We start from the raw sequence: 13750 nt of genomic DNA, 5'->3' as shown, positions 1-13750 counted from the left end.
ATTCAGAAGCCTGTTGGAAAAGACCAGGGGTGTTGCCAGTCTCGCTGTTCATCATCTAATCTCTTTCACTAGTTTATCAAAAGTCCGCTGAGCACTCACTACATCCAGGTACCTCTCAGAGCCTGGGAGAAGTTAGCAAAGCAAACAAACCAGGACCCCCCACACATACCTGCCCATGGCAGTGGTCATCCAGGCATCTTCCCTCCAGTGTCTCAGACTTGACCTTCACCCTGAAGCTCAGGTGACCACCCAGCTCAACAGCCAGGACACCACCCTGCCTACATCACACTGGGAACCCCAGGAAGCTGGAGACACCCAGTTGCTGCTGCCCTCTTGGCCGACACACCAGCTTCCCCAAGAAACTCAGACCCCTCATCAACGCATCTCAGCCCTGGCAGACTTGGACAAGCAAGCTTGTTGCAGACACACAGCATGTGGAGTGTCAGGGAGAGGCCAGCAAGGCTCAGAGGGAGTTAGGCCTGGGCAAGGGTGTGGTCCAGTCACTGATGGACACAGCAGACCAGCCCCGCCCTCTGTGAGCACCTCACCAAAGCTTTCCCTAAAGGGTCCCAGCTGTTCAGGAAGCACATGTCCAGGGAAATCATAAGCGAAAGAGGCAAACAGTTCGGACTTGGAAGGTTCCGGCTGCTGGGCCATCCAGACAGGCTCCCCACTTCACAGAAAGAGGATTTTAAGACACTGGGGACTCCAGACAAGGTCCCACCACCCATGCGGTTCAGCAAGGCAGCCCAGGTGACATTTCCTCTGTGGTTTCAAGCGAAAGCCTTGTCATAATATTTGTGCTAAGTTGCCTTTTATGATTTTTTAAGCTCCTAGGCTGGCTCGAAGAGAAATCTTCGCAAAGAAGCCCAGCTTAGCAGAAAGGTCAGGGGTGTGAAAACCAAACAGTGAGCTTAAGCAGCCAAGTGAGAGCGCATTTCCATCAGGAGCATCCTCAGTGGCAACAGCTACTGGCCGGCAAAGTGGCCACTGGCTGCTGCCTTCCTCTGGGGGGAGGGGTGGGGGTCTTAAGAGAGGTGACCGGATACCACTGTCCACGGCAAGACCCCCATGTCCCCATGGGTTCAGGATGACCTCCAGGGGCCAACACAGGCTGACACGGCACTGCTTTCTGTGGCAAGGACACTCAACTCCCAACCCCAGGACCAGTTCACTGAACCTATGGGCTCGCCTTCCAGAGAGCAAATCTGGGCTAACTTGGAGAAGTTAAAGCAACTTTTGTTTTCCCAGGTATTTCAGCTTCACACCCTCTGAAATCCTCACACGGTCTGCACAAAAGCATTCACTCCACAGGTGTCCACTGAGAGCCTGCCTTTTGCAGCGCCAACAGCATCCAGAACAACAGGGACCCGGGAACATCGATTTGAACTGTGTACCCATTTCACAGATGACTAAACAGAGGTACGGGGAAGCTAAAACACTCACCTAGATATTAAGCAGCAGGCTGAAACCACTCCTGTTGCCTCTGAGCTCACTGTGCTGGCCTCCAGCAAAAGGACATCTGTGTTTCCTGCGAGGCTACATTTTTAAGCACATATCTTATGTGCCAAGACTCCGTGGTGGGAACATCAGGGTTCAGTGGAGCAGAGAAGCCCAGAGCCAGCTGGGAACTGGAGACTAAGCACTGAGCCCGAGCTTCTCCCCCAACTGGTCTGAAGTCTGGCTGCTCGGCCTCACCCCCTTTCCTCAGAGCTCCCTTTCCCTCAGCTCCCTCTGGTATCTGTTCCTGATTCCCAGGCAGCCAGGTCCCTCTACATCCTGCCAGGCTGGACCCTGAGGATGACGTCTGATGGTCCACGTGCAGGTGGTGATGACAGGCATGGACCCTATCACCTGCACCCACAGCGGCACACGCCACCCCAGGGTGCTGGGTGCAGGAGACCACCCTGCACAGAGGCAGGTGGTGCTTTATCCTCTGCTTTCTGATCGCCTCAGTCACCCCCTCTCCCAGTTACTTGTGCTAGAGTAAAGCCCCCTGGGAGCCCAGCTTCTGGCATCCCAGGAAGAAAGGGCATCCCCCTACCTCAGCAGGAAGCCCACTGCTTGGGCGGGCTGGAAGCGACCCGGGGGCAGTTCCCTTGGGGAAGTGGGGCATAAGAAGCTGGGGAGACCCGGGAAAGAAGCTGCCTGAGGAGGGTGCCTGGAAAGAGCCAATATTCCTGGCGCACCTCGCTGGAATCCCAATTCCCTGGGGCGCACCTTCCAGCCCAGATGGTCCCTGAGAGTGCGCGGGGGTGATCAGCCAGCCCTGCCCCCTTGCGGGGCGGGGACAGTGGCTGGGGCCGCCTTCTCTCCCCTCCAGCGCCCCCCACGGCTGGGCGCTCCCGTCGCCGCCGGCTCAGTGGAGGCGCAGAACCCGGGAGGGCGCTGGCGCGGCGGGAGGTGCCCGGAGCGAGGTGCGCGGAGAGCGCGAGCGAGAAGAGAGCGCGCTGGGCAGCCGGGCGTGCGCTCCGCTCGGCTCTACAGGCTTGCCTCGCGCAGCCCAAGCCCAAACCGGCTGGGCGCTCTCCTCGAGAACCGGTTCTGCCGCCCGGGGACCCGAGGAACCGTGGGATCGGGCATTCGGAGAAAGCCGGGAAAGCGCGGAGCCCGGAGGGACGCAGCAACCCCCGGTGAGTGCGAGCGCCGAGCGCGCCAGGCTGGCACGGACCGGGTCGGCGCTCCCCGGCTCGACGGCGCGCCCCCTCGGCCTCTCACGCCCACCCCTCGGGCTCCCTCTATTCTGTCCCTGCCTGAGTCGCACCCACTCTCGCCCCGGCTTCTAGCCGCGGACCCGGGGAAGCGCAGCAGCACCCCGCCCCGCGCGTCCGACATGCGTCTCAACAGCTCGGCGTCTCCCGGTCCCTGGGTCGGCCTGACCGGCGACCCGTTCACGCAGCCGCCGTCGGTGCTGGAGGGGGCGGTCCTGGCTCCCGGCCTGGGCAATGGCTCTGGCAACCTGTCGGAGCCCGTACCAGCGGCGCCCAGCAGCGACCTGGATGTGAACACGGACATTTACTCCAAGGTGCTGGTGACCATCGTGTACCTGGCGCTCTTCGTGGTGGGCACGGTGGGCAACTCCGTGACTGCGTTCACGCTGGCGCGCAAGAAGTCGCTGCAGAACCTGCAGAGCACGGTGCACTACCACCTGGGCAGTCTGGCACTGTCCGACCTGCTCATCCTGCTGCTGGCCATGCCTGTGGAGTTGTACAACTTCATCTGGGTGCACCACCCCTGGGCCTTCGGTGACGCCGTGTGCCGCGGCTACTACTTCCTACGCGACGCCTGCACCTACGCCACTGCCCTCAACGTGGCCAGCCTGAGCGTGGAACGCTACCTGGCCATCTGCCACCCCTTCAAGGCCAAGACCCTCATGTCCCGCAGCCGCACCAAGAAGTTCATCAGCGCCGTCTGGCTGGCCTCCGGCCTCCTGGCCGTGCCTATGCTCTTCACCATGGGCCAGCAGAACCGCAGCGCCGACGGCCAGCACCCCGGAGGCCTGGTGTGCACACCCATTGTGGGCACCGCCACAGTCAAGGCCGTCATCCAGGTGAGCAGCTTCTTCGGGGGGCGGGGGCAGGAGTCAGAGGGCACCAGACCGGGATCTCCCCTGGGAGCAAGGGTCCAAGGTGGACTCTCAGGGAAGCCTCAGTGCCTCATCCCAAATGTAGTTTCCTGTCTGTGTGTCCTCTGGGTACAGGAAGTTGGAGAAAATTTCATGACCCAAAGAAATTTTATTCCTATGAAGCTGGGAAGGAGTGGGGATGGGGGAGGAGCAGGGGACTTGAGAGCAGCCTGACCCCCCGCTTCTTCTCACCTTTCGCCCCAGGGCTGCCAGGCCTCAGCCCCACTTATTTCATCCCCTCCTTTCATTAAAGGGGCTGGAACCCCAGATTACCGACCACTCTGGAGCCAAGGCTCCATGGGTGGGCCTCAGCTGTCCCCAGAGTCCCTGAGATGTAAGGTAAATGTGTGTGCTGGTGTCCTCCTCTTTCCAGAGAGAGTCCCTCCCATCAGCTTCTTGAAAGGCTTTGTGCTCCCCACAGGCGTGGTCCCTCTCCTCTACAGCAGAATCCCTATCCCAGACGGTTCCACCAGTGTCTCCTGGCCTGATGCTGTCTTGGGCTGGTTCCTTAGTTTAGCCTCAGTTTTCCCATCTGTGAAATGGGGGCAATCACAGCCCTGGTCTCCGAAGGTACAAGATTCAAAAGAGAAGGTGTGGGAAGCCCTTGTCTGGCTCCTGGTGGGTAGAAGCAGTCAGAGGCACTCTCACTGGTGGTGGTGGTGATGTTATTTCTGCTGGAAAATCCTAAGGTATTGGGCCTGGTGGCAGATTGGAGGGCCTGGAGTCAGGTGACCAACGCCCTCAGAGGGTCTGGGTGAAGCTTGTGGGGACCCAGGTGGGTGACCTCCCTGGGCATTGGCTCAGCCAGGCAGGGGGATTCCGACCCCAGGGAGAAGTCTTCTCAGGCAGGGCCCTGGCCTGGGAGCAGGGTGTCCACCAGAGCAAGTTAGGGCAGAGATACCACCTGGAATGGCATGGTTACCTCAGGATGTGGGTAACCATGAAAGGGCAGGGGCTCCCTCCACCTCGGAGTGGGATGGGAGAGGAGGGTCTGGACTGAGCCAGGTGGGGGTGGGTGTAGCCAGAGAGACTGGCTGTCCTGTGTGACTGTCCTTTCATGCCCAAGTCATCAACAGCTTCTCAGCAGAACCCATGCTGCTGCCTCTGAGTATGACAGGGGTGCCGGGCTCTGGGAGCTGGCGTGCTTGGGGGTGGGGAACGTGCCATCTACACATCTATTCTGGGCTGCAACTGACCCTCCACAGGCCACCACCGAGATGCAGTCAGTGGGCAGAGTTAAGCTCCAGGCTCCTCGCCTGCCCTGACTCCAGGTGGCCCCCGGCAGCCACGCGTAGCAGGAAGATGAGTCACGGGCGCTGCAGGCAGGAGCAACCAAGGTGCGTGCAGTGACAGAGTGGGAATTACCTTCCGACTTCCTCTGGGGTCTTGCAGGCTGTGCCGGGGCTGGGGAGTTGGGAGATAGCAGCCACGACATCTGGCGGTGAAGGTGGGGCAGGTCAGTCATGCCCACCTGGGAGATGCTCCCCTGAGACCCCTGCCCCCTTGGACCCCTGGGGGCTGGGCCAGGAGCAGCCGGGGCTGGATCATCAAGAAAACACAGCAGCAGAGGGAACCCCCCTTAAGCACTCTCACCCTCTGTTAGTGCCACATGCTCAGATGCCCCAGGAACTTGACTTGGCTTCCCAAAGGGCCCTGCCTGAACCTTTTGGTGGGAGGCTGCCATGCTGATGTGGCCCGGGCTGTGTTCTGGTCACTCGTCCACTAAGCAAGTGTCTGTGGAGCTCGCACTACAGAAGGACCGCATCTGTGGCTGCAGCTATAACACTGCTGAGCATTTACTCAGCACTTGCTGGCTCCGAGACCTCAGAGAGCAGAGTTTCCATTTTTCTTTGATGGCCTCAGCCATGTGCTTGGGAAAGACTGATGGGCGGGTTATTAGAGGTGCACTTCTCTCTGACGCCAACCACTCCCGCGAGGCTCCTTGGGCTCCTATGTGCTGCTCCGTGTGCCTGAAGGAACATTCCTCATGGGGAAGCTCAGCCCTGGCCTTGCCCCCTCCCACCTCGTCCCTCTGCACCATCCACCATCCCAGGAGAGGTTCCCAGGGGGTTTTATGCTCCCCACGTGGGCTTCTGGGCCACTTGGCAAATCTGGGCCAATGTCTACTGTTTTAAACAGTGACATCTATGCAGAGAGGGGCTGGGCACCTATCCATGTGTCTCCCTGTCATGGGCTATGTTGGGAAGTGTGGAGAAGTGGGCCAATCAAAATGACCACTCTTTCCAAAACTGGGGCCCCCTCCCAGCCCAAGTGTCTCCCACCAGTCCTGTCGGCTGTCCACCCCTGTGAGGTTCCATCCTGGACACTTGCAAACGGAAGTGTGTTTAGAAATGAGGTGCTTTGGTGATGAGATTTCTGAGCAACTTGGAGCTGTCATTGCTGGATACAGCTGGGAGTTTTCTAAGAGGGGTTGGAGTGGACAGGGTGAGAGGAGCTCATGGTGAGGACGGGGCTTTCTGGGGCTAGCAAAGGCCCTGGATCCTGGGCCCCTGGTCAACAGGGAAGCCTGGGAGGTGGAGCCCGAGGAGCCTACCCCGTTGCCCTGGGATGGTCCAGTGCCTCCCCTGGGCCCCAGAGGGGACTGGATTCAATCCTACAGGGCAGTGGTATCTCCCTCCCCCTGCCACATCTCCATCCCCTAGTAGATCCTGTCTTCCCAAGAGAGGGGAGTAGATCTTCCCAATGCTGGGTAGGGGTGGGGGGATGTGGATGTCCCCCTCCCGGGACCTGTTGCTCTAGGAGCAGGGATGGCAGGTATCTAAGAGATGCCTCAGCTCGGAGCAGCCCCTCTGCATGCACGGTGCCCTGGCGAGGAGAATTAGGGGTCACAGGGCTTGTGTACCCTTGTTGGAGATCCACCCCCTGCCCACAAGGCCACATTAAAGCAGCCTCTCCCGGAATCACCCATCAGGCCTGCATCAACATGGGGAGGGCTCTGGGTCATCACTTCATTGTTACTGTTTTCCAGGACCTGCGGCCCTGGTGACAGCAGTGAGGCCGAGGGTGACAGAGGGTGGTAGTGGGGTACCCCTGTAATCTGCCTTCACAGATGGCCTCTTTCACATTCAGTGCTGGCAGCATTGCTCCTCACAATGGGCTGGGCCCAGCTTCAGAAGGGGCGGCTGGCCCTGGGTGTGGCTTGTGCAGGAGGGGCTCGTGTCCAGGGGCACATTGACTCTGGGCAGCCTCCTGAGCACCGAGGCCATTAAAGTCTGACGTGATCTGCGGAGGCAGAGGCCGCCGAGACCTGTCTCCACAAAGTGGAAGAAAATTGGTTCCAATAAAATCAGGCCATGGATCATTTTCTCCGTGTTTCTGTCTTGTACCACCAGCTGCGCTGTGCCCTCTCCCCCCGCCCCCATCCATCCACCTGTTCGCTCCCCTTTCATCCATCGCTCTCCCATTCCTCCACCAGCAGCCAGCTCACCTCGGTGATGCTGACACTTGTGGCTGAAGTTTGGCGAGTCACGGGGCCCCAGGAGAGTGATGCTGTGTTGGGGAAACAGGCAAAAATGTGCCCCCAAGATTGGTGCCTCCTGCTGGACGCACTGCTCAGAATGGGGCTCCTCCCCAAGAAGCATCTGCCCAGCACTCACAACATGCCAGGTCATGGAAATTCAGGGCAGGCCAAGGGGCTCTTCTGCATTAAGGGGATTGAAGACATGGCCCCTAAGCACCAGGCTAGGTTTCCCATCAGACCCAGGTGCAGAAAGGATGCTGCTGCTGAGACAGTAGGGGTGCAGTCCTTGGTTCACTAGTGATGTCCCGGCATGCAGTGGGACTTCTTGGTTTGGCGACTGTGCTGTGGTTCTGTACAAGGACAGAGTCTGGGGCGAGTCGGGCAGGGACCCCCGTGAGCAGTCATCCCAGGAGACACCCACACGCTTGGGGACCGCAGCCCATCCCTCGTGTCCAGAGTCTCAGCTCAGGGGGACCAGGACTCTAGCCGGGAGCTTTGGTGCCAGCACGGTACGCTTGCCCATGGGCCCCAGCAGGACAATTGTGCTGGGCGGGGCAGGGCCTGTGAGGGGAGGAGGGTGTCAACCTGTTCAGGTGGTTGGAAGTCTCCATCCCACCACCAGAGAGGCAGCCAGGCTTCCGTCTGGTTATCTGAGGAATCACAAGCCTTTGTTCCTTTTTTTCTGTCCTAGTGAAACACACATAATGTGAAATTTACCACGCATCTCCAGATGGGGACTTCCCCACTGTCCCTGAGGGAGACTGTGTCCCCACTGGAGACCAGCTGCCCCTGCCTCCAGCCCCGACTGTGTGTCTAGGGTTTGGCTGCTCCAGACCCCTGTCAGACGGGATTTCCAGCCTGCCTTAGTCTCTAAGATGTGGTGGAGATGCGGTGGTCACGAGTGAATGTGCTGTGCCAAGGAAGGAAGCCAGTCTTAAAAGGCTCCAACTGTATTACTCCAGTCATGTGACTTTCTGGAAGGAAAGTGACGGGCACAGGGCAGGGAGGGGAGGGGTATTGGTGATGGGCAATGCATGTTCTGTGTCTTGTGGGTGCTGCCAGCTCTGTGATGGAGCATTATCAAAACTCACAGGACTTAGATAAAGGATGATTTTGGTGAATATACACTGTCTCCCTGAGTCCCTCAGAGGTTAAAGGCCAAGTCCATGGCTTCGCCCTGTGAAGGCAGTTTGGGTGCCAGGTCCTCTTGGGGGGTGGGGGGGTGCCTTTGGGCAGGAAAGTACCAAAGGGTCCCAGGGTCATTTCTGGGGAACTTGAATGCCCCAGGCAGCTGCTCATCCTACCCCCCCCCCCTCATCCCAGGAGCCAGGCAGATGCTCAGCCCTCTTGGGGGGACCATGGTACCGAGCTCAAAGCTGTGGGGGCTGCCTGCTCCCCAAGATCCCCATTCTAACCTGGCAGCACCCTGGCATTGAGCCTGGCCACCACCATCCCCCGTGACAGTGCAGCCCCTCAAAGAAAGCAGCCAAGCTCCTTGGGCCCCAAGAGAGAACCAAGGCCCAGAGAAGATTAGGGCATCCAAGCCAGGCCCACCCCTGCCTTGTCCTTCTGCTCCCACAAGGGGCCCAGATGAAGCACCCATGTGCTATGACCCCTGCCCCCTTTAGGGATGTCACATACGGGCACCTGTGGGGGTGGCTCCATCCCCCAGGGCTGGAGCCAGAGGGGGAGAGGACCAGGGAGCCTGGTGGAGCTGGGCCAGTGCACCCAAGCTGCTAGGGAGGGGGTCTTTTGGGGTTTCTTGTCTTTGACAGTCCAGGATCCAAGGTTAAGTGCCAACTTCTCCACTGACCAGCTGCAGGGCCAGGCTAGAGATGTGACCTTCTGTGGCTCAGTTTCCTCAATTGCCAGCTGTAGGTGACATAATTGTCATGATCAAGGGCTGAGGCACCCCCACACAGCAGAGGCAGCTTCAAGAAGAGACAGGTTCTCTGATTTGCACGTTTAGGGGCAACAAGAGCCTTCTGCCCCCAAGAAGGCTTCCCTGCCCAGAGCTTGGAGCTGAACCCATGGTCACACCCAGTTCCATCTCGGGGTCTGTGTGCACATGGCAAGGTCCTGCAGGAGACCCCAGAAACCCCCAAGCCTGGCATTGTTCTCACACCTATAGGGTCAGGGACCAGACTGAGCATCTGTCCAGCTCCCCCGAAAAGCCTTCGCTGCCCAAGGGCCCCTGAGCTAGCGATCTGCAGCACCATGTGCTTGAAGAATCCCCATCTGTCTTCTGTGATGAAACCTCCGCCTTCACCCCCTTCCACACCCACTCACCCAGCACCACATGCCAAACACAGAGGGCCTTATGGGGAACCTCCCCCAAAAGGTGTGCATCCCAGCAGAGAAGACAAGACAAGTGGCAACACAATTAAGTACAAGTGAACAGGAGAGGCAGTGGGGCTGTGATCTTAGGTAAGGGCAGGTATGACAACATCTGGGGAAGAAGGTTCCAGAGTGGAAACAGCAAGTACACAGCATCTGCTGGGGTGACATGGCCAGAGCAGGGGAGCCCAGGGCAGGGCAACAAGCAACGAGTAATCATGGAAGACACAGTTCAGCTCAGTTCAGTCAGTCGTGTCCGACTCTGTGACCCCATGGACTGCAGCACACCAGGCCTCCCTGTCCATCACCAACTCCCGGAGTTTACCCAAACTCATGTCCACTGAGTCGGTGATGCCAGCCAACCATCTCATCCTCTGTCATCCCCTTCTCCTCCCGCCTTCAATCTTTCCCAGCATCAGGGTCTTTTCAAATGAGTCAGTTCTTCACATCAGGTAGCTAAAGTACTGGAGTTTCAACTTCAGCATCAGTCCTTCCAATGAATATTCTGGACTGACTCCCTTTAGGATGGACTGACTGGTTGGATCTCCTTGCAGTCCAAGGGACTCTCAAGAGTCGTCTCCAACACCACAGTTTAAAAGAATCGTTTCTTTGGCACTCAGCTTTCTTTATAGTCCAACTCTCACATCTATACATGACTACTGGAAAAACCATAGCTTTGAGGACACAGGACATCCTTTATCCTGGGAAAATGGGCCCCTTGGAGACTCTGAGCAAGAGGCCATGTGGCTTACACTTCAGACAACTGTTCTCCCTGCCTCTTTCACACAGTGGGGACTCAGGAGGATGGTTAGGAAGCCTGCGTGCATGATCAAGATGACCCAGACCAGGCTGCTTTTGGAGAAGGTGGGAAAATGATTAGATACCAGATCCATTTGTCTTCTTTCTTAGCTTAAGTTTACATCCAGGCTTCCCTGGTGACTCATATGGTAAAGAACCCACCTGCAATGCGGGAGACCTGAGTTCATTCCCTGAGTTGGGAAGATCCCCTGGAGAAGGGAATGGCAACCAATTCCAGTATTCTTGCCTGGAGAATTCCATGGACCAAGGAGCCTGGTGGGCTGCAGTCCATGGGGTTGCAAAGAGTTGGACAGGTCTGAGCAACTAACACTAAAGTTTACATCCAATAAAAATCCTTTGCCTTTGTTTACATCTATGACTTCTGACAAATGCAGAGAAGCCTGTAACCACTGCCTCCAAAGATAGAGCCCAGTCCTGTCACACAAAGGAGTCTCTGCAACCCCCTGCCCTCAACCCCCCCTCTGATGCCAGGTAAATTGATACTCTGAGCCCGGCTTTCTCAGAGCATGTAATGCCTGATTCACCCGTGCCATCGCCCGTGTCAGTAGCGTGTTCCTTTTGTGTGTGGAGGAGTGCTCTACTGTACAGATGCTCCACCACATGTTCACTGCTCATTGTTTGAAGGACATTTGGGTGGTTTCTGGTTTTGAGCGATTATAAAGAAACCTGATGCAAATATTCATGTGCAGGCCGATGTGTGAGCACATGGTTTCATTTTTCTCATGTAAACATGAGAGTCAGATTTCTGGGTCACACAGGAAGTGTGTTTAACTTCAGAGGAAGCTGCCAGACCTTCTACAGTGGATGTGCCATGTTGACCATCCACTAGCAACGTGGTAGAAAGACAGTTCTCCACGTCCCAGCCGGTACCGGGCACTGTCAGTGTCTGGTTTTTTTTTGGGTTTTTTTTTTTTTTTGCTTTTCATTTATCCATTCTGTAGGTGTGTAGTGGTATCTTGCTGGGGTTGTAATTTGCATTTCCTTGATGACTCATGATATTAAGCATCTTTTCCGGCAGTTACGTGACATCTGTTTGTCTTCTTTGGAAAAGTGTCTGTTCCTGTAGCTTGCCTATTTTTAAAAATATATAGATATATTTATTTAGTTGACTCTGCTGACTCTTAGGCGTGGAATGCAGAATCTTTAGTTGCGGCATGTGGCTCTTAGCTGTGGCATGTGGGATCTAGTTCCCTGACCAGGGATTGAACCTGGCCCCCTGCATTGGGAGCACAGAATCTTAGCCACTCGATCACCTGGGACATCCCTGCCTATTTTTAAAATTGAGTTGTTTTCTTTTTTAAGGTATTTATTTATTTATTTGGCTGCCCTGGGCCTTGGTTACGGTGTGTGGGATCTTTTGATGCGATGCTCTGGCTTAGTTGTTCCACCACGTATGGGATCTTAGTTCCCCTGCCTGGGATTGAACCTGCATCCCCCACCTTGGAAGGTGGATTCTTAACTACTGGACCACCAGGGAAGTCCTGGGTTGTTTGTTTTCTTATTGTTGACCTGTGAGAGTTTTAAAGATATATTCTGCATCTAAGTCTTTTGTGAGATGTGATTTGCAAATATTTTCTCCCCTTCTGTGGCTTGTCTTTGTATTTCCCTGAAGATGCAGGTCACAGAGCCAAAGGTTGGAATTTTGACAAAACCTAACTTGTCAAAAATTTCAGCAGCTTATGCAAGGTCACAAAGCTGTTTTTCTTTTTTCATCTTCTGGAATCTGTATGGTTCTTTGTTTTACACTTTTAGGCTTATGATCCATTTTGAGTTAATTTTTTTTATAGAATGTGAGATATAGGTAATTTTTGCATATACTTACCGAAATAATCAATACCATTTGTGAAAGGATGATCTTTTCTCCTTTGGAGTTTTCTTGTACCTTAATAAAAAATCATCTGACCTTGTGTTTGGGGCTATATCCAGACTATCATGCGTCCGTTTAATCTTTGTGCCTCTACCATCCCCAGTCCCACATTCCTGATCGCCGCAGCTTTATAGGAAGTCTTTCAAGTGGTACAAATGGCACAAGAGCAACCTTGTTCTTTTCCAAAAGTGTTTCGGCTACTCTAGTTCTCCTGCTTTTTAACATAAATTTTAGAATCAGGCCTTCAGTACCTACAAAAAAGCCTGCAGGGGTTTCAGTTGGGATTATGTTCCTCTATACTAATAGATCTATGTGGGGAGACTTGACATCTTAACACTGAGCCTTCCAATCCATATGCAACGTGCATCACTGCATTTATTTAGGTCTTTGATTTTTTTTCAATGGTAGTAGATTTCAGCATATAGATCCTACACATATTTTGTTATGTTTATATCTAATTATTCATGTTTGGGGAATTATATATATATATATATATGTACTTTAAAATTTTTTCTATTTCTTATTCTTTTCAGCTAGTATACATACATGTGATTGATTTTTAGTTATTGGCCTTATATCTTACAACCATGATAAGTACATGTATTAATTCTAGAAATCCCTCTGTACATTCCCTGGGATTTTTTATGTCAACAGAGATGTTGTTTGTGAATAGAGGAAGTTTTATTTCATCCCTTCCAAATCTTTAATTTCCTTTTTTTGCCTTATTGGTCTAGCTACAACGTCTAGTATGATATTTAATAGGGGTAGAAGAGAAAGTTTCCACGCCTTGTTACTGATCTTAGAGAGGAAGTCTTTAGTATTTATAATTAAGTTTGAGGCCTTCCCTGGTGGCTCAGATGGTAGAGAATCCACCTGCAATGCAGCAGACCTGAGTTCAATTTCTGGGTCGGAAAGGTCCCCTGGAGAAGGGAATGGCTACCCACTCCAGTATTCTTTCCCAGAGAATTCCATGGACAGAGGAGCCTGATGGGCTACAGTCCATGCAGTTGCAGAGTCAGACACAACTAAGGGACTAATATGAGAGTTTTAGTTTAAACTTTTAATAAAATTTTTTTTTTAATCAGGTGAAGAAAGTTGCCTTCTATGCCTTGTTTGCTGAGAGTTTTATCACAAATGGCTGCTGGGTTTTGTCCAATCCTTTGCTCCATGTGTAGGCTTGGTTTACACCTCATCAGTGAAAGCCCACACCCTCCTACACTGGGAGGACTTGCGACTGGACTCAGTCTCTTCTGGGGATGTTGTCCATTTGGTTTTTGGCTTGGTTAGGGTGGGTCTAGACTCTAGGGCATGGTCCTTCTTCCTAAGGTGTGGACTTGCTGGCATCTCAGTGGGATGCTTGGTGTGTGAGGAAGACTTCTCTCTCTTCCAGCTCAGCCAGGATGCCAGCCACCCTCCCATAAGCCCATCAAGGTCACAGTGTGTGCACACAGCACAGCCGGCCCAGAACCTACAAGAGACCCCCGTGGGCTTCTGAGGACCCCACCATGCAGGTCCCCCCCCCCAGCACCTGAATCTGCAGATTAAAGCCACTCCTGCAGCCCTAAGCTCTGAATTCTGCCTCCTCAGCTGGAGTAGCCAAGCTCTGCTCAGACCCCAGTTC

General features: G+C 54.6%; 1 protein-coding gene across 1 annotated transcript in view; it reads left to right on the top strand.

Moving 5' to 3' along the window:
* The first annotated feature begins 2833 nt into the window (after positions 1-2833).
* NTSR1 (neurotensin receptor 1) overlaps positions 2834-13750 on the top strand; it is a 46694-nt gene continuing 35777 nt past the window's right edge. The window contains exon 1 of the mRNA XM_043480036.1: positions 2834-3550. Coding sequence (XP_043335971.1) covers positions 2834-3550 — 717 coding nt within the window. The remainder of the gene's footprint in view (positions 3551-13750) is intronic.

Source organism: Cervus canadensis, chromosome 10 (genome assembly GCF_019320065.1).
Source record: "Cervus canadensis isolate Bull #8, Minnesota chromosome 10, ASM1932006v1, whole genome shotgun sequence".
Lineage (NCBI taxonomy): Eukaryota > Metazoa > Chordata > Mammalia > Artiodactyla > Cervidae > Cervus > Cervus canadensis.
The sequence above is the reverse complement of the archived record's forward strand: the minus strand, read 5'-3'. Positions and strand labels throughout refer to the sequence as shown.